At 51.4% G+C, this 24,278-nt stretch overlaps 1 protein-coding gene across 1 annotated transcript; it reads right to left on the bottom strand.

Annotated features, from left to right (window-relative positions):
* Window positions 1-1,809: 1,809 nt before the first annotated feature.
* SLC13A5 (solute carrier family 13 member 5) lies at window positions 1,810-22,199 on the bottom strand. The gene is made up of 13 exons (XM_072619048.1): window positions 21,611-22,199; window positions 16,899-17,027; window positions 16,364-16,500; window positions 15,825-16,009; window positions 14,893-15,055; window positions 13,748-13,870; window positions 12,980-13,195; window positions 10,518-10,618; window positions 10,274-10,392; window positions 9,220-9,381; window positions 7,370-7,507; window positions 2,701-2,840; window positions 1,810-2,096 (listed from the first exon to the last, which is right to left on the bottom strand). Exons 1-12 carry the CDS (start codon window positions 21,710-21,712, stop codon window positions 2,703-2,705), a joined length of 1,713 nt encoding a protein of 570 aa, XP_072475149.1. The 5' UTR covers window positions 21,713-22,199; the 3' UTR covers window positions 1,810-2,096; window positions 2,701-2,702.
* Window positions 22,200-24,278: the final 2,079 nt, after the last annotated feature.

The following is a 24,278-nucleotide window of genomic DNA, read 5'->3' as shown; positions in this document are numbered from 1 at the left end:
ATTCCATCCACTCTGTCTAAAGCACTTTCCTCCCTCCCCTCTCCTGCAGCACATACACTGCCTTCGGTGGGGGTGGGGGTGGGATCCCCAGGGGAACCTGCCATCCACTTTTATGTACATTTAATTACATTTCATCTCCCCAGCAACACAAACTTTTGGAGAGTAGGGGTTGTTTGTGCTTGGCACACTACCAGGCACACAGCAAACATCTATATTTGCTGTCTCTTCCCTGAATATATGCTTCACTGTGGTATGTGTCCACTCCTTACTGCTGTGTTTGTGGCAAAGTGTGGCTCAAGTTTCTGTGGGAAAAGTTTGTAACCACTGTTGGTGTTAGGCACTTCAGCAAATGTCTTTACTGTGAGCTAATTGTGTAACCAAGTTGCCTACACCAGGGAAGCACACTAGTGGGGGCTTTATGCTGCAGCACAGAGCCACAGGGCGCCTTGAATTTGGAGTAATCATGCCTCGAGGAGGACCCTGCCAGTTGGAGGGAGGCACAGCAATCAAATGTTTCCAGCTCTGAAACAGGATTCTTTGAATGGCATAGAGATGATTAGGGTTTCCCTTGTGTGAAGAGAGATCCCTATGGACTTGTAGAACCACTCTGGACAGGCACTTAGAGGAGGAGGGACTGAGTAGTAAGGTGTGTGAAAATCTCCACACAATGGGTGGATGAAGGCGACTGGCCTTTCTTCCTACAAGCCAGGCACCATGGCAGGTTAGTGCCTCCTGGCACATGCCACCTGAGACCCTGCACCTCAGCCTGTGGGTGCTGGGAAAAGACTCTGGGGGCCCCTGGATGGGTCCTGCTCTGGCATGTCTGTCCTCAGCCCTCTTCCCAGATGCCTTCTCAACCTCCCAGAAAGCCAGGCTGCCAATCAGGAGACTTTAGGTGCCTTCAACTGTGTCCCCTAAACTGCCTCTTCATCTTTGCCCCCTCCCATCCCTTCTCTACTCAGAGACCAAAGGGCAGCTCCCTCCACTTTACCTCCTCGTTCAATAAACTCCACATTGCCTGCTCGGCTTCCATGGGTTGTTTTCCTGTCTAAAGTGGAAGCCTTCTCCCCTCCCCAAACTCTGGGATCCTAAGACTGGTTCCCTTTCTGCTTTTCCCACAAAGCCCCTGGGTCTCAGCCATGGACATTCTCTCCAACACCCCCTAGCCTCCTCCACTGGTTTCCCTCAAGTCCCAGCTTCCCTAGCTGAGTTCCTTGAAGGCCACAACTTTATTTTGACTTTGCATCCCCAGGGCCTGGCACATAGTAGGCACTTAATGGTCCAATTCATCCTCCATCCAGCTGACTGATTTTTTTTGAAGAGCAGGTCAGACCATGTCACATACTCCTACTCAGTAAACTCCAGTGGCTCCCCATTTCCTCTAGGACCAGAGTCTTCAGGTGATGTCTGAGCCCCCTCCTCCCTTTCATACTGACCAATTCTGGGTATAAAGGCAAGGGGAAAGGAGGAGGGAGTTGGTGGCATTACAGGGACTGTTAGAGGTACCCAGTCAACCCACCTTGGACAACATACTGGCCAAGTGGCTGTCCAGACTTTACTTGAAGAGGACCAGTGAGGAGTATACCACTTCTTGGGGCAGACCAGTCCTCTGCTGGACAGGTCTGCTGTTTAAGGAGGTTTTCCTGCTACTAACCCTGCCTACATCCTCCCCTTTGCAACTGCTCTCCCTGGACTGTGGGGCAGCCTTCTGCCCACCTCCCTCCCTGGACTGTGCAGCAGTCCCCTCCTAAGGGATCCAGGACAAGCGAGAGTGTTGGGCAGCTGTGATACACAAAGCAGGCAGTGGGATCTCTTCAGCCTGGTGACTTTATTGTCCAGCCTTCTACAGATCCAGGGGCTGGGGGGCCTCTGGGCCAGAGAAGGAGCTGCTGACCGAGTGTGGACCAAGGTAGATGAGTGAGAGGAGGCAGTCCCTAAAAAGTCGAGCTTGCTTCAGGCCAGAAAAGTCAGAGACCTCCACACCTGCCAGAGGACCCTGGCCATCTGCACCATTTCAGAGAGCCAACATCTATCTGGAGCAGAATTGTAGGGGAGGGGCCCTTCTCTTGTTCTGGAGACTCCTTCTGAGACAGCGTCTGGGAAATAGGGATGGTTGGTGTAACTTTGAAAGGTTCCTTTCTCTCTCTCACCACAACCTGGGGAAGATTTCCTTCCCTCCAGCAGCTGAGTCAGTGAAAGGAAACTCAGTGGCTACTGTCTGGTACTCCCACGGCAGAGGGATGAGGCCCTGCCTCCTCACTAACCCAAGGGGCAGACACAGGAAGTCCCCACACCCATCAGGGCCTGATTCCAGGCCTCACACACAGGCACTGGAACCCCAGCCCTGCCCCAGTCAGTGGGCTCTGGGGTCTGCTGCAGGATGCTCCACTGACTGCCAGAGAAGCAAAAAGGGCCTCTCAGAGTAGACACTGGGAAGAGTGGCTGGCCTTCTATCTAGTGTGTGGAATATCTACTCAAGCCACAGGAGCTTGCTGAGATACATAATCTCTACACATCTTCACCCTGTTGGAGCAAGTAGTTCCATAGCTCTGCAAGCAGACACAGGCTGTTCAAAAAGGCTATTCTGAGCGAGTCACAGCGGCTGCTCCCAGGCCACGGCTGGGGACACTGGCCCCTGAGACTACCACCATTTTCCCCTCCCCCCTCCCCCCTCCCACCACAGCAGCCAACCCACTTAACCTTTAGTTCCTAGTGTTGGTCCCTGTGCCATTGGCCCAGCTTGGAAATGTGTCAAGGTCAAATAAGAAACGTCCCCAGGTGTTGATGGCTAGAGAGACACAGATCAAGCCGATTATGTTCATTATGAAGCCTGCTTTCACCTGGAACAAAGAGATTACAAGTCAACACTTGGGTAGTGACCAGGCTGGGTAATGGGACAGAGTAAAAGCAAAGGCAGACCGCCCCCAAATTCCTTCTTCTCACTGCATTGCCCCAGGCAGTCTTTGCCTACGCTGAGAACACACTAGCAGGGCAGCAGAGAAAACTGGTGATAAGCACATCTGTGATTCACACCTGCTGTGGAACTGTGGACACCACTCCACTTACATTCTACCACTATCACCAAATTCACCTCCCTAGACATCTGGCCCCACATGGGTAGAACCACAAACTTTGATGGAAATCAGCATGACCACTGTACCTGCATGGGCTATGTCAACCTGCTTCCCTATGAAACCTTGCAAAGTAACTTGAGGTTTACTGGCTAGATTTCTTCTTTAAGGACCGTGCCTTAAGAAATCTGATTCACGTGGATCAGCTAACAATAGATCTCAGCCCAAGCCCATCTTGGTCATTGTTTGGGGTTCAGTGGCTCAAAGTGAATGTAAATAGCAATTGTTTCTGTTCTGAGGGTCTTCCTCTCCAAGATTAATTTTTTTGACTAGGTAAAAGGGGTCATTTCTTGCCTCATTTCTTACCTAGCCTTCAAACTGAGACCTTAGCTTTAAAAAGGCCAAGGTCTCCCATTGCTTCTAGGGCCATCTCTACACTTTGTGTCCAAGGTGTCCTGATCTACACCATGCCACTGAATCCAGATGGCTCAGGAGGAGCGAGGGAGGCTGATGACTTTGCACAGCCCAACCTCACTTAAAATCCAATTCAGTTGCATGTCATGATGTCACCGTCCCCATGACATTCTCCCTCTTGGAGAATGAAGGGCAAACAACAGAAAACAACAATTTGCCGGAACCAAGTAATCCCCACCCCACTCCTCACTATTCTCCCATGACAACGTAGAAACGCCTGGAGGGCAGGGATCGCCTGTTTTTTACACATGTGTAGCTAGCACTTGGCACATAAGTGCTTTTTCATTCATTCAAAAAGAATCACAGCTGAAGGAACCTCAGAGGTCAAACCTCCACCAGAAGCCTAATGACCCCACACTGAATGTCTAGAGATACTGGAGACTGGCATCTGACCTTGGCTAGAAATCATCCAGTGTGTCTGTATGCTTGTGGATCATGCTCCAAACAATTGGTATTCTTCATCCACCTTTTCTCCCCTTGTGTGTCTAGTATGACCTTGATTCCTGGGTAGATTCTTTAGATCCACATTTTCTGGAGATAGGAAAGTTGGGTCATGAATTCATACAGTTTTTCTTGGTCACTTGGGATTTGGTGGTTTTTTCAGGCATTTCTTAGTGTCCCTTATTTCAGCTCCCTTGATGCCCCCATCACTGGTGTGGACTTGGTCTAGTCCAGCTGTTTCCCCATTGTCTTCTGTATTTGCTCACATGATGCTGAGAATCCCAGTGGGCTTGGGTCACTGCTCTGAATGGCAAAGAGTCTATTGGAAAAGGCCTTTCATTCTGCCTATTTTTTTGGTCCCAGTTTTTCCTGTGATTTCCCTGAGCAGGAGCTCACTGGTCCTACAACTTTCTCTCATTTTACTGAAGACATAATAATGCTTTTGTGCTCTGCTCTTGTCAGTTGGCATTGTCCTCAGTTGCCATCTTGTTCCACTTGGCAAAGAGGAAGCAGAATTTAGGCTCTTTGGCTCACTGGGGGGTGGATTCACATCGATTAAATTTCCTTCTTACTGTTTAGTCATTTTTCAGCTGTGTCCAACACTCCATGACTCCATTTTAGGTTTTCCTGGCAGAGATAGTGGTTTGCCATTTCCTTCTTCAGCTAATTTTACAGATGAGGAAACTGAGGCAAACAGGGTGAAGTGATTTGCCTAGGGCTACACAGCTACTAGGTGTTTGAGGCTGGATTTGAACTCAAGGAGATGAGTCTTCCTGACTCCAGGCAGTAGCTCTACCCAGTATGGCGCCCCCTAGCTGCCCCTAAATTTCCTTTTTTGACATCAAAAGCTTGGTGAAACATGTCAACTTGAAACTGCTTAAATTTCACACCATTATTTTCTTGTTGTATTTTATCTTTATTCTAACATAGAAAACTGATTTGGAAATCCTTCCTATTAGAGTAATCAGTGATTCTGTTCAAAGAGAATTCACTTCTAGAACCCCCTTTTTAGAAGTATTGTCAATATTTAGGGTCACCTCCCCATAATGCTTTCATTTCTGTTGCCTATTCAGGGGTGGGAAGCCTGCAGCTCCTCACCCCCAACCTTTGCATTGCAGTCAATAATTATTAAAGTCTATGGTGCTTTAATTTGGAGCGTATTAGCCACTTCCTAATCCTCCATGCTAAATAACTCATCCTGAGCCCTGCAGCATGGTTTGACCGAATGTCCATGAGGCAACTCTTCTTATTACCTTTGCGCACACACTAAAACCAACTGTGACAATGCCTTTCTGTTTCTCCAAGGTGAGAAGTCTTCCTCTTCAAGGTGGGCAATACTTTCAGGTAAATACAACTTCTTTTTCTCATCTGTTCTCATTTGTAATAAAAATGTTAAGATGGTCAGGACCTAGCACTTTTGGTAGCATAGAATCCCATATTCAGAATGCCAATCAGATAGGCAGCAGGGTTTCCAAGTTAGGCTGACTTGGGCTTACACACTGATCCTTGGAAACACAGCTTAGTCCCTTTTCTGATGCCCTTAGCTGGTAGAGATACTAAGAATCCAGGATTCCTAGAATGCTACCATGGTCATGACTGGTCTTGAGTGATTTGAGGTGGCTGGCATCCCTGAAGGAAAGCCAGAGAGCAGGAGGGTGGTCAAGTAACCAAGGACTAAAGCTGGCAAGCCTGGGCTGAGGGAAGAAGGGACCACTAGGATCAGACTAAACAATCTGATGGCACTGGGCCAACAGCCAGAAGCTCTCCCTGAGGGCATGTGATGCTAAGGGAGGGAAGGTTCTCAGGAGCTGGGCTTAGCCCAGTTCCCAGGTCTCACCTGGAAAGACTCACAAGTCTGGAGACAGAAGAGCTTATCTGAGACAGACTAAAAACACGCCCCACATGACCAGCTCTGCATCCTCAGGGCCTCCTTTGGCCCCAACACAGCTCTAAAACTCTGTTCAAGATGTACCTAACCAGAAGCCTTTGCAACACCTGGAATCCTTTGGGAAAGTCAAGACATTTGCCTACCTCAAGTCCTATTGCACCTCTTCCATTCTTAATGAACTCGGAAGACTTTGTCAGGACCAAGGACAGTGGTTCTGGAAATGTTCAAACATGCTAGTATTCTGCGTCTGGAGAGAGCAGCTCATCTAGAGCAGCCAGATGTTCCTGCGTCTTCTCTCACAGTGCAATGTCTTCTTTAACTTGTTTGGAGCTCCTCTTCTTGCTCGGCCAAACGGCAATAATCCCAGAATCCTCCGGGGTATGCTCATCACCATGCAGTGGCTTCAAAGGAGCTCTAATGCACCCCTCCCCTGAGCTCTGTCCAGTTGGTGATGCTGGCTTAGACCCTTCCTCCAGCTCACTGGAGAGCTTCCTGTGCAAACACACACTCACCTCTTTAAATGGCTGTCCCTAAGTTTCTTTATAGATTCAGGGTTCTATAAGCCTGTATTTAGCTGTGAGTAGCAGAGCAGTCCAAAGAATGAAACTGAGTTCATCTAGAGAAAAGTGCATTATATAAATGCAAAAACTGACCCTACAGTTGGACAATGGTCTTTCCTCCTCAATTTTATGACTATATTTTGAAGTTTTTCCATTAATGGGAAGGCAAACTTGGAATATTTGCATGATTCTCATTATTGGTGGAGAGGATGAGGACTTGATGTTACAAGTCTGTATAAGGGGCAGATCTGGCATGAGAGCATGGAGGTAGAGGCCTCCTTCCTGCCTGCTTTATGAGAAGACACAGATGGTTCCAGACTTTCTTTGGAAAGGAATCCAGGAAGAAAAAGAACTTGGGAAAGTAGCTCCTCTCACCCCCAACATGTCCCTCATTGCTATTGTCTCTCTACAGACTTTAAGAATCCCCTCTCTCACCATCCCCCTCCGCCCCAAATTCTACCCTTGGGTGAAATTCAGCTTTCTCACTCTCCTCTCCTCATCCTCTCTCTTACCATGAGGTATCTCCCTCCCAGTAGGTAAGGCTCATCTTCTTTGTGTATTGCTTGATAGATGCTAATGTGTATAACTTCTTGGATTTCTGTCTGCAATCTGCTCAGACAAATGAGCTTCTCTAAGGTTCACTCTTTATGGTGGTTACCACTATTTGGTAGGAAGAGAAAGGCTTGATTGCCTTTGGATTTAAGCCATGCCCCTTGTCCTTGAAGGGATAGGAAAGAGCTTGGATCTAACAATCATTGCTCCTAGACCAGCAAAATAGGAGACAGATGCGTTGCAGTCTAGTTGACTTTGTGGCCCCTTATCCCAACTGGAGGGGAATAGTCAAGGGCCCATGTGGAGTTACACCTCCCATGTGGGTGGGCACACCCATGCCTTAGCTTCCGTCACTATCTTACAATTTTCTTGTACTTATTTACCATGTCAGAAACCTTGAGGTGACCATAAGAGAATACGATGGCATTCGGAGGCGTGGCCACAGGTAGCATGAAGGCGAAGGATGAACTCATGGTGCAGGGAATCATGATATACAGGGGGTTGATTTGAATTTTCTGGGACTGAAAGAAGAATAAAAAATGACATTATAAGTATTCGGGAAGGAGCAGATGCTCCCAGCACTAGAGAATCATTCACATGTGGTTGGGGTATCTATACAGCCCAGAGTCTGGACTTTATTTCATAAATTCAGTCCAATAACCCAACGATTTAGGTTGGGAGGGAACTCAATCAGACATTCTGGTTTGGGATCCATGACATCATGTCAGTCACTTCAGCAGAAATATCTCCACTATCCCAGAGTCTGGGGTCTGGGGGCATAGGAGACACTTCCCAAAAGAACAATTAGATTTCCTGTTTGTGATAGAAAGTCTTCCTTTTCATAAAAAGAGGAGTGGGAGAGTCCATCAAGAGCCTGAAGACTTAATGAAAGCCCTCTGTCCTCCATGCACAAACAGAGGGGACACACCAGTGGGTGGTCTAGCCACCATTCAGCCCCTGCTCTAAGCATATGTCCTTGGATAACTAGCTGGCATCTATTGTCTATCCCATGAGAAGCCCTTCTCTGAGGGCTGTTCTGGCTGTCTTGGGGAGGGGGCATGATTCTCGTGGGATCATGGCTGAGGTTTCCCAATGATACCAGAAGAAGCAGAGGTCCAGGGCCCAGGGACCCTGACCCACCCTCTTGTCTAGTCTTGGATTCAGCAGGCTATGAGGGGATGGACTCAGCCCCAGAAAGCCCAAAGCCCAGCATGTTGGTGAAAGCCAGCCAGCTCACTGTGGGAGGGCTTGTGACCACAACAGGACCAGATGACAGGAGGCCCTAAAGAGGGTGTTGGGGAGGCATCTAGGCCTCTGTTGTGGGCCTCCCCGGGGAGACGTGGTGCCTTTGGTGGCCACAAGAGAAGCGAACCCATCTCAGCCATCCATTAGGTTCACTTCCTGACTCTCAGCGGGACAGTGCACTTTGCTATTTGGAGGTTTCTCATCTTTTTTTTTAATGTAAGAAGAGGAAAACCTCACTTGGTTTTGCTTTAACTGCCTCTTGGCTCTAGTGACAGTCCAAGACCTCTATGACTCTTGTCTCTAGAAGACCCCTCCCGATCCCAGGACCAGGGGCCAATAGTGTAACACTGATGAATCAACCTATTAAGAGAAGAGGGGGTGGAGGAGGGCAAAGGGCAGTGGAGGATTGCTAAAGATTGGATCTCAAGGAAGGGTGGCTGGTCCCAGGAGTTGACGTTCACCAGCCACCTCAGTGACTGGGGCAGATGCCCCAGATTTGGTCTCCATAGAATGTTGTGTGCCTGGGGTCTGAGGACCAGTTAGCCTCATTCAGAAGAGGCCCTGGCTACACTAAAGGGCCTCTTTGGTTCCTTTCTGCTCCAAAGTCAGGTTCGCTTTGGTCAGTTTAATATAGGGGAGGAGCTGTTTCCAGAAATCCTGATGTCTCCAAATATACATTGGGACTGCGTGTGGCCTCCCTTCCCTACTGACTCCACAAGAGCTAAGCTTTTGAAGCCCAGGGCCTACCCTCAGCAACAAGCCCTAGCTAAGCTGTACTGTGTGCAAAACCCCTTGCTGGGTAGAGAAGCATGAGTAGGGGGTTGGAGGGGAAAATGAGATGCTGACCTAACCACAGATACCCATCCAAGGTGCCTGAAAAGCTCAGAGGAATGGGATGGGGTGGAGTGGTAGGAAGGCGGGAGGGTTATGCTCTGGCCCCACAGGAAGGATGCCATCCATGAACATTGGCCATGCTGAGTCCACTCACCATGGAGGCAAAGATAGGCAGGAAGAGGGTGGCAGTGGCAATGTTGCTAGTGTACTCGGTGATGCCAGCTACTAAAATGCAGACACAGAGGACCAGGACTGGTGGGGAGAAGGACTTCAGGGGTGCCATCTGCTTTCCCATCCACTCTGAGAGCCCCGAGACCTGCAAACATGAGGACAGCCCTTGGAAAATATGACCATCCCTAGATGTCAGATCAAGCAAAAGCACCGCCCCCCTGCTGCCAACTCCTCACCTTCCCTGTAGGGTTTCCCATCCAGTGTTTGGTGCCCACTTTACAGATAGGGAGACTGATGCTCAGACATGCCTTGCTCAGGACTGCACACTGGGCAATGGTATGGCTGGACCTAATGCCTGCCTTTAATTTAGGTCTCTCATTCAGTGGCCCTTCCTCAGTTTCCCCATCATGCTGATGTCCGAGCCCCTTGGTGGCCTAGCTGCTCCTTGGAGCTAAAGTCTCCTGGCTCTTGTTCAAGGGAACTGGTCCCCAGGGCCAGGAGAATTGTCCTCCTCCTCAGGGACTCCCTGGTGCCAGCAAAGAAAGTTCTGGACAAGTCCTCTCAGACTGCTGTCCTAGCAGAGGAGTGTCTGGATAGCCTTGGAGCATGGGGGTACATAGGCCCAGTACTCAAGCTGTAGAATGATGTCTCACTGGGAAGACAGAAAGCCCTAGAGCCCCACTGCATATGGGTCTCTATCTCCATGTAAGGAAGACACAGAGGTCCAGAGGGAGCCCATGTGGGGAGGGGGATGCATATCTCTGTCTGTCCCCATCTGCTCATTAGGAAAGTGAAATGTGTGGCCTTAGTGGGTTTAATTTTCCAACATCCTCCCTTCCAACTCTTGCCAGGCTAAAGACTCTAGATCTGGGTCCAAGCAGAGAACAATCTCCCCATCTCTCCCCATCCCACCTCATCTGAGCTGCTGCTGAGTGCCAGCATGGGGGACAGACAAAGATGGAAAGAAGGTCCCCCTTTCTGGTGCCAGGCCCCCAATGCAGGTGTCCCCACACAGCCACAGAAGAACCCACAGTTACCTCACATCCTTTAGCCAAGGCAAAGCCCCCACCCAGGAGCAATATAATGCCCCAGGGAAGTTTCTCATGAACCACCTTCCAGGTCAGCAGGGGTGATGGGTAGAATGGAGCTTTCCACTCTGAAATAAAAGACCCCAACAACCATGGTAGACATGGGGTAGGAAGAGGTGCCTCCTCAATGACCATGGCCCAGGGCCCCCCACAGCTTAGGCCAGCTATCCCTCCCCCCACCCAGGGGCTTCACCTTCTTCAGTCTGGCTCCGGAAATTGAACTTGAACTTCTGGGAAGGCAGGATGAACATCAGAACGGATATACAGATGGCCACGGTGCCATCTGACACGTACCTAAAGAGCACAGAGTGAAGAGCCAGCAGGAGCCAGATCAAGGGACAAGCCTCCTGGCTGGCGTGCCACACCCAGCCCAGGGGAGTTCTCCCTCCTGGAGCTAGTAACTGGCCATTCCCCAGCTCAATGAACCCAATGTCAGGAGCCCAGGGTCCATACTGGCATACTGTCCACCTCGTGGTGGATCTGGCTGCCATTCCTGGCCACATGCCCCTCCTCCTAAAGGTTCACAACCTTGCTAAACATCACAACTCCTTCTAGGACACTCAAGTCCAGTTCACTCATCTACGGTGTCCTCAGTAAAACCCTCAACAATTCCCCTGGATTCCCCTGGCTGGAACTGAAGCCTCCTGCTACCTGAGATAACACCGTCTTGGCTAGCATCTCCACTGGAGCTCATATTCTCCACAATCTCCCACCAAATTCACAGGACCAGGAGGAGAGGTAGACCCATTCCTTGTTGCTGAGGTCCCCTCCCTCAGAGAAGCATCACTGTCATCATCTGTCACCCTACAGGTTACTGTTCCAGCTTCATCTTCTGTCCCAAGCTCACAAGTCTCCCTCTGTAGCCCTTCCCCTCCCCCCTCTTTAAACAAGCATTTGCTGACCCTTTGCCAGCAGGTACACCTCAGCCTTCCCGACCCCAAGACCTCAGAATGATGCCACTTCCCTGCTAACAGAGGACTTGGGACAAAGGTTACTAATAAGAACCACAGAATACTGAGACTCTTGCCTCCACAAGTAAAGTACAGGTTGGTCTGCCTCAGTGGGACTCAATGCTCCTCAGGGATGGAGAACAGAAAAGGGCTCTGGAGAGGCTGAGGAGGATCCTGATGTGTGTCAGGAGTTAGCTTGTGGAAGCATTGGAGCTAACTCTGGGATGAGAAGTTCCTCCCAAATGAGAGGGAGCTGCTGAGCATCCCACAAATCCTGAGAGCAGACTGAGCTTCCACAAGGGGTCACACCAGTGACTCCTCCCTTCCACCCAGTCAGAGACACGTGGCCTGTCAGGCTTCCTGGGGCACCCATCCAAGACAAGGACTTCCCAAGTCTGGTCCAGCCAGGGCACACAACAATGAACGTAGGAAGTACTGCTGAGGATGAGGGTCCTGCAGGTGTGAGGAGCTCAGGTGGTGAGTTCATCACTCTTACCAGTGTGGTGGAAAGCTTCAGAAGAGACCAAAGGATTTAGAAAAGGAGCAAAGGGCGGAGATGGTGTCCGAAAATGTAATCAGAGCTTATGCTCTGGTAATCCTGGGCTTTAGGCCAAGGGTGGAACTCCTTGTCCTCTTCCAAACCCTGCCATTGGGTGTCTTTGATGGTGTCCTCAGCCACTTTTCTACCTCTTTTCACTTTCTCCCTTGCCCAGTCGTTGACTCTTAGTAGAGGAATTCCATAGCTATACCTCCATCCCTGACATTTCCTTCGTGAATTGTCTCTCCCAGTACCTCAAGCTACTTTTCCTTCAATATCTTTTCCCTGCTAACTCTCTGGTTTCTGCTGTGGCCCCACCGCTCCCCTGTCCAGGCCCTTGGAGGAAACATGGTGCCTGGCACAATGTGAACTCTGGTGATGCTCTTCCATCTCTCTGACAAGAGCTATCTGAGTCTCCTCTTTGCCCACTTTCTGTTGGGACCATTTTCACTTCCTTCCCTCTCCCTTATAGTCAGTTCTATCACGTAGGCCCTCATCACCACCCAACCACTGGACTACTGTAGGACCCTCCCTACAGGTCTTCCCACATTCAGTTTTCTCTAGTCCAACCTGCCACCCCTAGAACAATCTTCCTTCCTTTGCACATGGCTGGTCAAGTCATGCCTGGGCTTAGTGACCACCTGGAGTGACTGCCTCAAGCCCACAATCGAGGTCAGCCTCCTTTGCCCAAGGCATCTGGACTTTCTGGTGTCTTGCGCTACCAAACCCTTCCAGACTTATTGAGCGTTTTTCCCTATCATTGGGTTATCCCTTTAACTTTGAAAACATGTAGAATTATCCCACCTCTGGGCCAATGCTCAGAATTTCCCTATGCCTGATGTACCCTTCCTCCTCACTCTGGCCTGGCCTTTGGGAGTCCCCTCCCATCATCCCATTCCTTCGCAAATTAGGAGTTCTCTGCCTGAAGGATTAGGGAAAAGCCTGGTTAGGTCTCCCTCCTTCTGAGTGCTGGGAGGATGCTGCCCAGGTCCCAAGAGTCATCTCTGAGTTCCAGGCACCCCACACAGGCCTGCCTCCCCTTTCTTCCTGCTTTGGCCCTTTCATGACAGCTGCTCAGAGCAAGGTGGGCCCCCTTGTGGAAAGAACTGAAGGGGCAAGCAGACGCTGGGCTAGGGGACACTCTAGGGAAGAGATCCAGCCCCTTACTTTTTCTTACTGTCTACCCAATAAAGTGATTGCCAGCCAGGAATGAAGCCAGGATCCCGAAAAAACCACAGTAAGATCAGGAGCAGGAAGGTGATGACCACGCTGATCTCTGCGTACGAGAGGGGACCCAGCTTCTCATATTCCTCTTTCAGCATCACGTATGCTGCCTTCTCCTGCTCTGTCTTCTCCACACCAATACCCATGTTTCTTTTAAAACTTTGGAACAAAAACATGAGTCAAAGTCAGGATGAATGCTCCGTACCATGACCAGTAGAAAGCCTGGGGAGCAGTCAGTCTAAGGCTAGCATGGCTGGCCTTCAGGAGGCATCTTGCCCCTTCTCACCCTGGGGGTCCATTGGTCCCCATTTCCCACACAAGGTAAACAACTACTTGAGGACAGACATGGGGAAGGAGAGCTGCTTCCCTTTCATTGGTGCTTCTAGCCTTCCTCAAAGATCTGCAATCCAGCAATGTCATTAGACTGGGGACATCCCCTGTGACATAGATGGGTCTGATGACCTCAAAGCCCCCTCCTCCCTGGGGACTTGCAGGAAATGGGAGCAGGACAGCTACCCCCCCAGGAGTGAAAGGGGTCCTAGGCCCTGAGGCTGAAGTGACATCAGGATGTGTCACATCTGAGGAATCTCAGAAGGATTGCAATCCACCAGAGTGGGGGCTATAGGGTCTCCTGCCTCCCTCCTGCCCTCCCTTCTTTTATTTTGGGCAGTGTTCTCACTTTTCTCTCCCCATGGGGCAGCCCCCACTTACTTGGTGCCCAGGAACACACATTGGAGCCAGATCCAAGAAAAGGTGAGCATCAGAATTACGTTGGGGAAGGCAAAGCCAAACCAGGAAGCAAAATTGACAATGTCTTTGCTTTCAGGGAACAAGCTGGAGAAGGAGGAGAAGAGGAGGGAAGGAGGAGGGTGAGGACACAGCTCAGCCTCAGCAATGAGGCTCAGCCTCTCCCATAGGACCCTCATGGTGGTGGTGGATATTTGTTTTTTAATGCTGAATTTCATCCCTCCCTCTCACCTCAAAAAAAAGTGATATGGCTGAATAAGTTGTGGTATATGACTTGTGATGGAATACACTATACTATACTACAAGAAATGACAAGCAGGATGATTTCAGAAAAACCTGGAAAAACTTTCCATGAACTGATGCAGAGTGAAGTGATCAGAACCAGAACACTGTACACAGTAACCGCAGTGTTATGCCATGAAGAACTGTGGATTACTTAGCTATGGTCAATGGTCCGAGACAGTCCCAAACAAGGGCTCATGACAAACATGCTATGTGCCTTCAGAGAAAAAACTGATACTAACTGAATATAGACTGAAGCGTACTATTTTTCACTGTCTTTCTTTTCTTTTTCTTTCTTTGAGTATTCTTGTACAAAATTACTAATATGGAAAGGTTTTACATAATTACACATGTATAACCTTTATCAGATTGCTTACCATCTTAGGGGAGGAAAGGAAGGGCAGGAGGGAAAGATAGAATTTGGAACCCAAAACTTTAAAATGTTAAAAATTGTTTTCACATGTAATGGGGTGGGAGGGAATACAATTATTTTATTTAAAAATGAAAGACTTTAACTGGCCATCAAGAAATTATTTCATGCTTCTTTCCCCTGGCACCCAGCACCATTTTGGTGTAAATGAATGACCTGGCATTGAAATGTCACAATCCTTGGTGCCAATCTGGGCATGGTCTGGGCAGGAAGCCATCAGGAAAATGTGTCTGGGTTAACTTTTCCTTCCTGGAACTGCTAGTGCCACATGGACCCCAAGATGGGAGGGGGGAGGTAACTGGCTGTCCCAATGTCTGCCTCTCAATCCTTCCCCTTGTGCCCAACTTCTACAAAGTTGATGGGACTCTAAAGAGCCCAGGAGAAGCCCATGACTTACGTGCTCATCTGCCCTGAAAGCACTATATTGGGTCCAGTACCAGTCAGAGTCCCTGTCCCTCCAATGCTCGCTGCATAGCACACACACAGCGTCAATGCTTTGCATATATTTCTGTCTTTTGCTGTTGCCCCCTTGCTCTTGGCCTGGGGAACCACACTTTTCACTAGAAAGGAAATAGGAGTAATTACCTTGGGCACCAGCCTGGCCAAGCCCTCCCAAGGCTCCAAGCCTGCTCACACACTGCAGGAAGGGGCCAGAAAGCTCCACAAAATGTGCTGGTCAGCAAGACAGGCAAGGTTTCTCTGGCCACATCATCCATCATCTAGAGCTATGATTTTCCCACACACCAAACCTGATGAGGGCTCAGACATGGGAAGGGAGCATTCATACTTTAAGGACAATGTCAATGCCAAGACACCGATGATCCAAGTAGAGGAGAAGGTACTTGAGGCCAAGGGTGCCAGCCCAAGGCAGGAAGAAGGCTCACAGCCTGAAGGCCGAGAACAGGTAGTCCCAGAGAGTGGGTTGGTTGGAAAGGAGAGACCTGGAAGCCCCATCTAGGGAAAAATAGCATCCACTCTATAAGCCACATGACCACTGTTGAGGCCAGGTCTTACTTAGAACAATGGGTAATAAAATTTGCTTGACTCTGGGAGAATCAGCCTTCACCACCAACAACCATTGCTCCTACTGGCTTATTCAAAGAAATGATTGGCCCTGCCCAGAATCTGCCCCTTAACCAACCAGGACAGAGAGGAGGACAGCCTGCAGGGGCACCTGTTCTCCTTTGCCTCTCAGATGGAAGGGGCAGGATTTGGGTCAGAGAAGGTAAAGGAAGAGGAAGTGGCTAAGCCCTCCACAGCTATCCTATGGGTCCATCCTGGAAACGGGCCCACACTTATCCTTGGTCTTGTGCACTAACTAGGGCTCACCTTTGAGCTCCTGTTCATCCTTATCCAAGAGCTCTATACTGGATGGGTAAAACATGCTGTCCTTGCTCGTCACATTCAACTGGTCTAGCACAGCCTGGACAATGGGCACCATCATGGCTGTTGTAGCCGTGTTGCTGATCCACATGGACAGGAAAGCCGTGATAGACATGAAACCCAGCATCAGACTGCAGGGAGGAGTTAGGGTAAGAGTCAGCTTCCTGCCCACCATGGGCCTCTTGAGGGTGGGCACCCAAGGGGAAGACTCTGACCTCCCTGACTGGCCATCCTCATCACCATTCCTTTCCCCATGGACTGCCCTGCCATCTTTCCCAATGGGTTCCCCATGCTCGGTAGGCTTAGGTTCAGGGTGAGCTGTCCTGCCACTTTCTCCTTGGGGGAGCATGGGCCCATCCCTGCCATTCTGGGGGCCTTAGTCTCCTCCTTGTCAAGTCTCTTCTCACATGTGTCTGTCTGTGCTGAGTTATGAGTTCTTCAGGCTCACACTCAGATAGTCAGGAAGAGCAGAGCAGGATACGTACAGGCCAGGTGAGATGCCAATGAGGAGGAGGGTACGCAGGGCAATCCTCTTGTGAACTTTCCAATGCTCCACAGCCACAGCTACGATCAAGCCCCCCAGGAAGAGCATTGTGGTGTCCTTCATGTACTGGATACATACCTGCAGGATGGGCAGAAAAAACCTGCAGTGTCTGTCTATCTGTGTCTGTGGGTCCATCTGCCTGTCTGCCTTTCTGTCTGTCACTCTATCTCACACCCTGTCCAGGGACAGGGATGATACCTGCCAGAGAGCTCTGCAATTCAAGCATGAAGGGCTTGACTTTACCATCCAAGTGATCTTGGACAAGTCCTACTACTCAGAACCTCAGTTTGCTCATCTACAAGGTGGGAATGACGAGTATAGGTATCCTCATTTCTGAGTATCTAGTTCCAAAAATTAGCAATAAGATGCAGGAAGCACCTCCCCCTTGACCATGAGAAGAAGGCATGGCAGGCAGGCAGGTTGGATGCCCAAAAGGCAAAGTCCCCTCTGCCCAAAGCCCCTCTAGTGTGACTTACCTGCTTGGCATCCAGGACTTTGAGCAAAGGGAATAGAATCACAGGGAGGAGAGATGTCACAGCCAGGGGGATGACCTCTGTGCACCAGTACACAGCCATGAGGAGGATGACATAGGCACAATCACCCGACTGCAACACAAACCAGAGTGGGGTCAGGTGGCAGCTGCCCTAAGAGAGGTCTGCTGGGTGTGTTGCCATGCCTGCCCTCCAGAACAAGCTAGAGTATTTCTACAGCCAAAAAAGGGTGAGCTCCCCAGGCAATGAAGGGCCCCAGACTGGCACGCATGACAGTGCCCTGGCTCTCCATCTCCCCTCTGCTGTCCACGTGCACCTTCCAAATCAGAAGCCCAAGGCAAGAAGGTGCTAGAGCCAAGGCAAAGGAGAGAAACACAGGACAATAAGAATAGTTTGGAAAGCATAATAGAAATTTCATTTGATGCTTACAATCCCCCCGAAGTTGATGTTATCTCCATTTTATGAATGAGGAAAGTGAAGCAAACTGAGGTTTAAGTGACTTGCCCAGGGTCTCACAGCTATGGAAGTGTCTGAGGCAGGATTCAAACTCAGGTCTTCCTGACTCCAACTTCATTGCTTTCTCTACTGAGGCACCCCCTAGCAGCCAACAGTGGCACACAAGAAAGAGTCCTGGTTCTGGAGTCAGAGGATCGAACACAGCGTGATCTGGGCAAGCAGCCTTGCCTCAGTGTCCTCTATAAAATGAGGAGATTGGACTAGGTAACCTCTAAAGTCCATTCACTTCCTTGAATTAGGGTTCTACACCCATGAGAGAAGCCAATAATGAAATCCCCAGCCCCCTCCCATCCTCTCCAAAGTGCAGGCAACCACTCCAGAGAGCTACTAAGACCTGACCTCACAGCTTCCTCAGGTGAGACTTGATGGGCTGAGACCAGTGACCAGAAGATCAAACTATGGGTGGGAGGGGAGGGAAAAGAGGGGGAGGTTAGCAAAACTGTGTTTCAAAAGGATGCGGTCATCTGGGGGAATCCAGGGGTCAGAGCAGGGATGCCCAGCAGAGGCTCGTAGTTTCAGGGGAGTAAACTACAGACCACCCAGGCAGAAAGAAACTGATGGATAGAATCGAGGCTGATCATGAATCTGAAATGGACATGTAATGATCATTTGATCCTCCAAAAGACGGAAGAGAGCAGTTTTGGGACAAGCACATGGAACCCAGAGAGGACAACATGGACTGGGCTGCCATGTGCCCCATGGTGGGGGAGGGCATTGGTGGCACACTTACTAGGGGCCAAGCATTCTTCCGGGAGCTGGGGGTGACATTCTCTTGGGGGGGAGGGAAGGAGAGCCCTGATACATGGTGACCATATTGGGGAGGCTTCAGAGAGGCCATGGAACCCCAGCTTAACCTTGAAGGATGCACCCTCCTTGAAGGAGGGTGAAGGTCAGAATATTCCATGCTTGAGGGTCAGCCTGAGATGCCCAGGGGCCACAGAATTAGCCACATTCATTCCGTGAGAGAAGGACTCAAGGAGTATGCAGATTTCACTTCCAAATTAGAGGATTAGGGAAATGTGTCAGCCCCTCCTTAACACAATCCTTGTGGCAGGCAAGCAGGGATGAACTGGAGTGGGAGTCCATAATGTCCATGTCCAGAGACCTCAGGATACAGCTCTGTCCATGGAGCATGTCAGCTAAATGCCCTCGCTTCAGCAACACCATTGGGTACCTTGGTCTTTGCCCTGTCTGAGCTCAGAAGTCTGGGGTTCCCCTGAGGCAGGGATTTCTGTCTATAGGCCTCACAGCCTCCCACTGCTCTCCCTGCAGACAGGCTATGCCAGACAAGGAAAAGGGACAGAGGAAGAAAGGTCCATGAAGAGAGCTTCCTGGGCAGGAGGGGCATATTATTTGCATGCGCAAATGTGTGCCAGGGTGCACATGAGTGATTGTGTTGGTGTGTTCATGATTGTGCACTCATACACAGTGGGCATGGTAATATACATGGTATACCTGCACAGATAATGAAATAAGAGGGAACCAGCAGAGGAAGCTGGGCCTGAATGCCACTCAGCCCCTTCCCCATCACCAGTCAGGGAAAGTTTGGGGCACTGGACTCGGCAGGTCTCACCTCCCCTGGCTGGGTGGCCCTCCTGCACCTTCTTCTCCCCACCAGCCACAGGCCCTGGTCTCCTGCACATAGGAAGAGGGAGATGGTGCCCCAAGGCTGGAGGAAGACTTGCCCAGGGTCACTCAGCGAGTCAAAATCTGAGATAGCTTCTCTTCCTCAGAGACCTTCCCGACCACTACCAGTTCATGATCCTCAGCTTACTACTCAGCTCCCTGAAATCAGTGGGGGTGGATAGTGGAGGAGCATCCAGCTGAGACCAGGAGGAGCAAAGGAACCCAAATCATGTCATTCAGGACGACCCACACAGCACTTCTGAAGCACTCATTACAGGGAGGCCAAGCCAAGTCAGTCCCTGCCCTCTAAGAGTTCCTGTTCTAGGTTCAGCAGGGTCCCAGGTCAGCTCACTTGGGCCTCTCCTATTTTTCCCTCCTCTAACTGAGGGTATCTTCTTGGGCAGCCCCCTTCCCTGCCCCTGAGGTCTGGTCAAGGAGAAGGGCCCCATGGTTCCAAAGGCTTCCCTCCCCCCCTCCCACTTGTGTGTATGCACAATCCTACTGGAGAAGCCTGGGCTGCCAGTCACTTACCATTAGCCACGCAAGTCTAATCACAACAGGGGACCCAGTTAGTGTTGGTAAGAATTCTCTGAACCCACCTCCACTCCGTGCGTCTACCCCTCATTTCCTTATGGCTCTCCTCATTCAGTTAGAAACCATGAGCTGGTGACCAGAGGCTGACCCTGACTGGTCTCTTCCCACACACACGACCCTGAGTCACCACAAAGACTCTCAAGCTAGACGCACCTCTGGGGCAACAGGTGGGGGGGAAGGTGGTAATGCGCACTGAGCCCCAGAGCAGAGATCCACTGGCTTGACTTTCCCTGGCCCCAGGCATATAATAGCCAGATTATCACACAGGTGCAGAACTCCAGAGGGCTGGAGTTAACCAGAGCCCCTGGGCTCCTCGGGATGCCAGGGGGTATACATCCAGGACAGTGCCTGGGCTCACTGGTGCCCTGTCAAAGAATGGATGAGGGAGGAGGAAAGAGGAGCTGCGACTACTTGGGAGGTGGGGGGAGCCGGCGGCTGCGGGGAGGGAGCAAGGAGAGATATCTTAGGGAGGCAGAAACAGGAGCAGAGGACACCGGCAGAAGACCTGGCCCCAAAGAGCCTCTGGATTGGACAGCTCCGGGGGTGTGGCCAAGCTCCGAAAGCCTAGGCTCAGACTACTCCGGGCTTCTTTGCAGGTCTACCGCCTCTCCTGTCCTTCCCGAGGACCACCGCCAGGGGACGTACGAGAGCTTTAGGTGGGGGAGCCCCAGGCGCCGTAGAGGGAAGAGTGCTCTGGGGCACAGCCCCCAGGGAGATGCAGAGCCTGGGGAAGAAGTCCAGTGGCTCAAGATGGCTCGGACCTGGCCGCGAGGCTCCGAGACCAGCAACACTGAGAAGCCCAAGTCCGCTCAAGGGTAAGACTATGCAAGCGGGGGCAAAAGGGTGGGAGTGGGAAAGAGGGGCCCGGGAGAGAGACAGAGACACAGAAAGAGCGGAGAGAAAGGAGAGAGACAGACGGAGGGGAGAGACAGACAGAAAGGGGAAACACAGAGAAAAAGAGGGAAGGAGAGAAAGTGGAGAGGGGGAGAGAGAGGAGAAAGAGACAAAGAGAAAGAGAGGGAGGGAGGGAAGAGAGAGACAGAGAGGAGGGAGGTAGAGAAAGAGACAAAGCAGATACAGAGGGAGAGGGAGGGGCAGGAGAGATTAGAAAAGAGGGGAAAGAGGGAAAGAAAGAAAGAAAGAACCAGAGTGAGGGGAGAAGAGGAGAGAGAGACAAAGAAAGAAAGCAGAGAGGCAAGAGATAAAAAGGAGGAAAAAGCAGAGACAGAGGGGAAGGAAGGAGAGAAAACGGAGAAGGGGGAGAGAAAAAGAAACAGATTTAGATGGAGAGTCAGAAAAGAGAGGAGAGGGGATGGGGGGAGACAAAGAGGAGAAAGAGTGATAGAGAGGAGAGAGGGACAGAGAAAGAAAGCCCAGAGGTACGGAGGCAAGTCGCCACCTAGGCCAGAATGTAGGTATCAGAGGCATCCCCCAGGAAGGGAGCACCAATCGGCCTCGGGCTGCAGACCGCTCCCCACGGGTCCCTGCCCCGGGGCGGAGGGGGGGTGCGCTCAGAACTGCAGGGCGAGTGCCTTTGTGTTTAATCATCCTGATCCCGAGCCTCGAGCCCCTTCTCGGGGCTTTCACCCTCTAAATGCGGTCATTTTGAAAGGCATCTTCACAGCCCTAGCTCCCTGAGACTTTCCACTCCGCGCCGCCAGCTCCTTTCCAGTGGCCCCAAGCTTCTCTTGCCAGGCTCTCTTTCCTGGCACAGCTCCTGTTTCCAGCCCCTAATCCAATCTCTGCCCGGCCTTGGTCTCCGCTGTCCTAGCCAGGAGTCTTGTGCCTCCCTCTCTCCCTAATCCCGGCCCAGCTCGGGGTTCAATCCACAATCCATTTATATATCTCTTGTGCACTGCGGGGCCCCTGCTTCTCGCCCAGGCCCTAGTTCGGGTCTGGGTCCCAACCCCAACAGCGCTTCTATCCCAGCCCCGGCCCCCCGCCTCCGAGCTCAGCTTCACCTTGGACTGGGGGAACACCATGACCGGCAGGAGCAGCAGTGGGGTCAAGAACAGGAACAGGAAAGACTTGAACTTCGCGAGGCAGCTCCGCACCGAAGCCATCGTCCGTTAGGGGAGAGAGAGCCAGGAGCGCGAGGGAAGGCTGCGGGCGCCGCCGCCTTAAATAGAGCCTGTTGGGGGCCCCGGGGCCCGGGCGGGGAGAGGGCCGGGGGGAGAAACGCCCTCCTTCCCTCCCTCCCAGCTCCTGCCGGGTCCGGCCCCTCTCCCCCCCCAACCTTGGTTCCTCCCTCCCGTTCGCCCCAACCTGGGCAGCGCCGCGCGTCTTAATGGGGGAGGGGCTTTCTCTGCTCTCCCCGTTCCCCCAGGCAATGGGGAGGTGCCCTGGGGGAGCAGACCCTGTTATACCCTCTCGCCCGCAGTAGAAGGCTCAGCCCGAGGAACGCGCCTCTGAGCTCAGCTCCCACCCCTATCCAGGGGGAGGTAGTAAGGGCGAAGTGACCGAGGAGGGGGCCGGGAGGTGCCACGCAGCACAGTCAAACTTTTGGTCTCGGAATTCCCGCACTGTCCCACAGAAACAGTAACGGACGCTAAGGCGCCCCTCCCCTCCCCCACACTCCCCAACAGCTTCTCGGAGTTCTTTGCGCCTGCCCCCACCCCCCCGGGCTCAGGTGCAGACCCCTGGTCGCTGCCTCACCAATCTGCCCCTCCGCCTACGCCCGGTCCCCTCCTCTCCTTGCCAGAGCTGGACCAACCACCCAATGTACTAGCCTTGGCAAGTGACCATCGAGCCTCGGAACGGGAGGGGAACTCGCTGCCCACGGACTCCGGCTCACCCTAGGTCTCCGCACGGTCCTGGGCACCTGGCCTTGGAGCTCTATCTAACCCTGTTTGTGCCCCACTCTGATGCCTGCTCCGCTCCCTTTTCCCAGCTAGCCCGAACGGCCTCCAGCCTCCTCTCGTTCCTGTGGCCTTTCGTGTGCCTTCCCGTGTCTCCCTGCCGCTGGCCCTTCTCTCTCTCTCCTGAGCCTCTGTCCCAGTGGACTTCTCTGTGTCCCGTGCCAGGGCCCATCGCCACCTTTCTTCCTTCACCAAGCCGCTGGCAGGCTGGAACTCCCCCTCTGTACCCCAGCCCCAAGCCCGGGTGAGCTCGGTCAGCTCTTTTCCCAGATGCCCGACGCCCTCCGCTGGACGTGAACTTCTATACACACATACATGAAGAGCTCTAGAACTCGTGCAGGACTCGGAAGGTGACAGTTCTCCCGTCGCGTGGAGGCTGGGGCCCAGTTTGGGAATTCTCTGCTCAGCAAGAACACAGATGAATTGGAAAGTGGGCAGGGGCCTGGGGGATACAGGGCCTAGAGTCATAGGAGAATCTGCTGAAGCAACGGGAGTATTTGGAAGTCCTAAGATATGAGGTGGCTTCATGGAACTGAAAAAGGCAGAGGGGTCCACCGGCTCTACTCGGCCTGAGATAAAGCAAGAGGAGGAAATGCTGAGAGGCAGCTTCAGGCTAGAGGTCAGGAAGAACTGCCTAAGCATGACAGCTCCCTAAAAGTTACTACATCCTGCCCGTTTGTCCTTCATTGTCCACAGGACCAGGACAATCGGAAGGTGATGTCATGCCATGCAAATGAATTGAGTTTAAGTGAGGGAGGACCTGGCAAAGCCACCAGCCTCACGGTCTCCTCTGGAGTCATTTGGCTTCAGATACAGACAAATGGAGATGGCTCCTTGGCGTTCTCAAACTAATTAGAGTGCTTGGGATTAAAATTTACATTCCCTTTGGACAGAGCACTGGCAGTTAAGCGGAAGGAAGGAAGGAAGAGAGGAAGGGAGGGAGGGAAGAAAGAAAAGTAGCTGCCCACTGGGGGCCAAACTTGACCTGCCCAGTTGACCAAATGACTTTTTCTTCCTTCTTCCCTCCCTCCCTTTCCTTCTTTCCTTCCTTCCTTCTCTTCCTTCCTTTCCTTCCTTCCCTCCTTCCTTTCCTTTCTTTTCCTTTCTTTTCCCTTCTTTCCTTCCTTCCTTCTTTTCTTTCCTTTCCTTTCCCTTCCTTTCTTCCCACCCCTCTGTCCACATAGGGTGTGGATTCACACCCTTACCTGAGGGTTCTTTACCCAAAGGCAATATAAATTTGTAATCTCTGAAACTTTTTTCTTCTTTTCTCTTCAAGACCAGCCTTAACACTCTGACCAAAAGCCCTGAGGGTCTTCCCCTTCCAAATGGATTTTTTTAAGAGGTCATTCTTTGCTTCTTTTCTTATTAAGCCTTAATCACTCAGACCTGTTAATGAATTTAGCTTAAAAAGGCCAAGGATCCACCCCTGCACCCAGGGCCATCTCCAGTTGTCCTGGTCTATATCCAGCCACTGGACCCAGATGATTGTGAAGGCAAAAGTGAGGCTGATGACTTTGCCAGGCTTCCCTTCCTTAAACTCACTTCACTTGCATGGCATCGGATCACCTCCCTGATATCATGATCCTCCTTGAGAATGAAGGACAAATAACCCCTGTCAGTAGAAAAGGTGCTGCCCACTGGGGGCCAAACTGGAACTGGCCAGTTGGACAACACAGATGCCTCACCAAATGGTAGCTAAGACACCTTGGAGAACTTGGAGCCTAGATGGGATGGCCATTGGCCAGTCCTGTGGCAACTCCCATCAGAGCAA

The sequence above is a fragment of the Notamacropus eugenii genome, chromosome 6 (genome assembly GCF_028372415.1).
Source record: "Notamacropus eugenii isolate mMacEug1 chromosome 6, mMacEug1.pri_v2, whole genome shotgun sequence".
In the NCBI taxonomy this organism is placed as follows: Eukaryota; Metazoa; Chordata; class Mammalia; order Diprotodontia; family Macropodidae; genus Notamacropus; species Notamacropus eugenii.
The sequence above is the reverse complement of the archived record's forward strand: the minus strand, read 5'-3'. Positions and strand labels throughout refer to the sequence as shown.

Bases quoted from the DNA above. Each gene is read 5' to 3' on its own strand.
- SLC13A5 (XM_072619048.1), bottom strand. From the start codon at position 21,712: ATGGCTTCGGTGCGGAGCTGCCTCGCGAAGTTCAAGTCTTTCCTGTTC. The intron at 15,056-15,824 runs GTGAGCCCTAGT...TTTCCTTTCTAG, and splicing joins GGATGAACAGGAGCTCAAAG to TGAAAAGTGTGGTTCCCCAG. The intron at 13,871-14,892 runs GTAAGTCATGGG...CTCCTTCTCCAG, and splicing joins CTTTCAGGGCAGATGAGCAC to CTTGTTCCCTGAAAGCAAAG.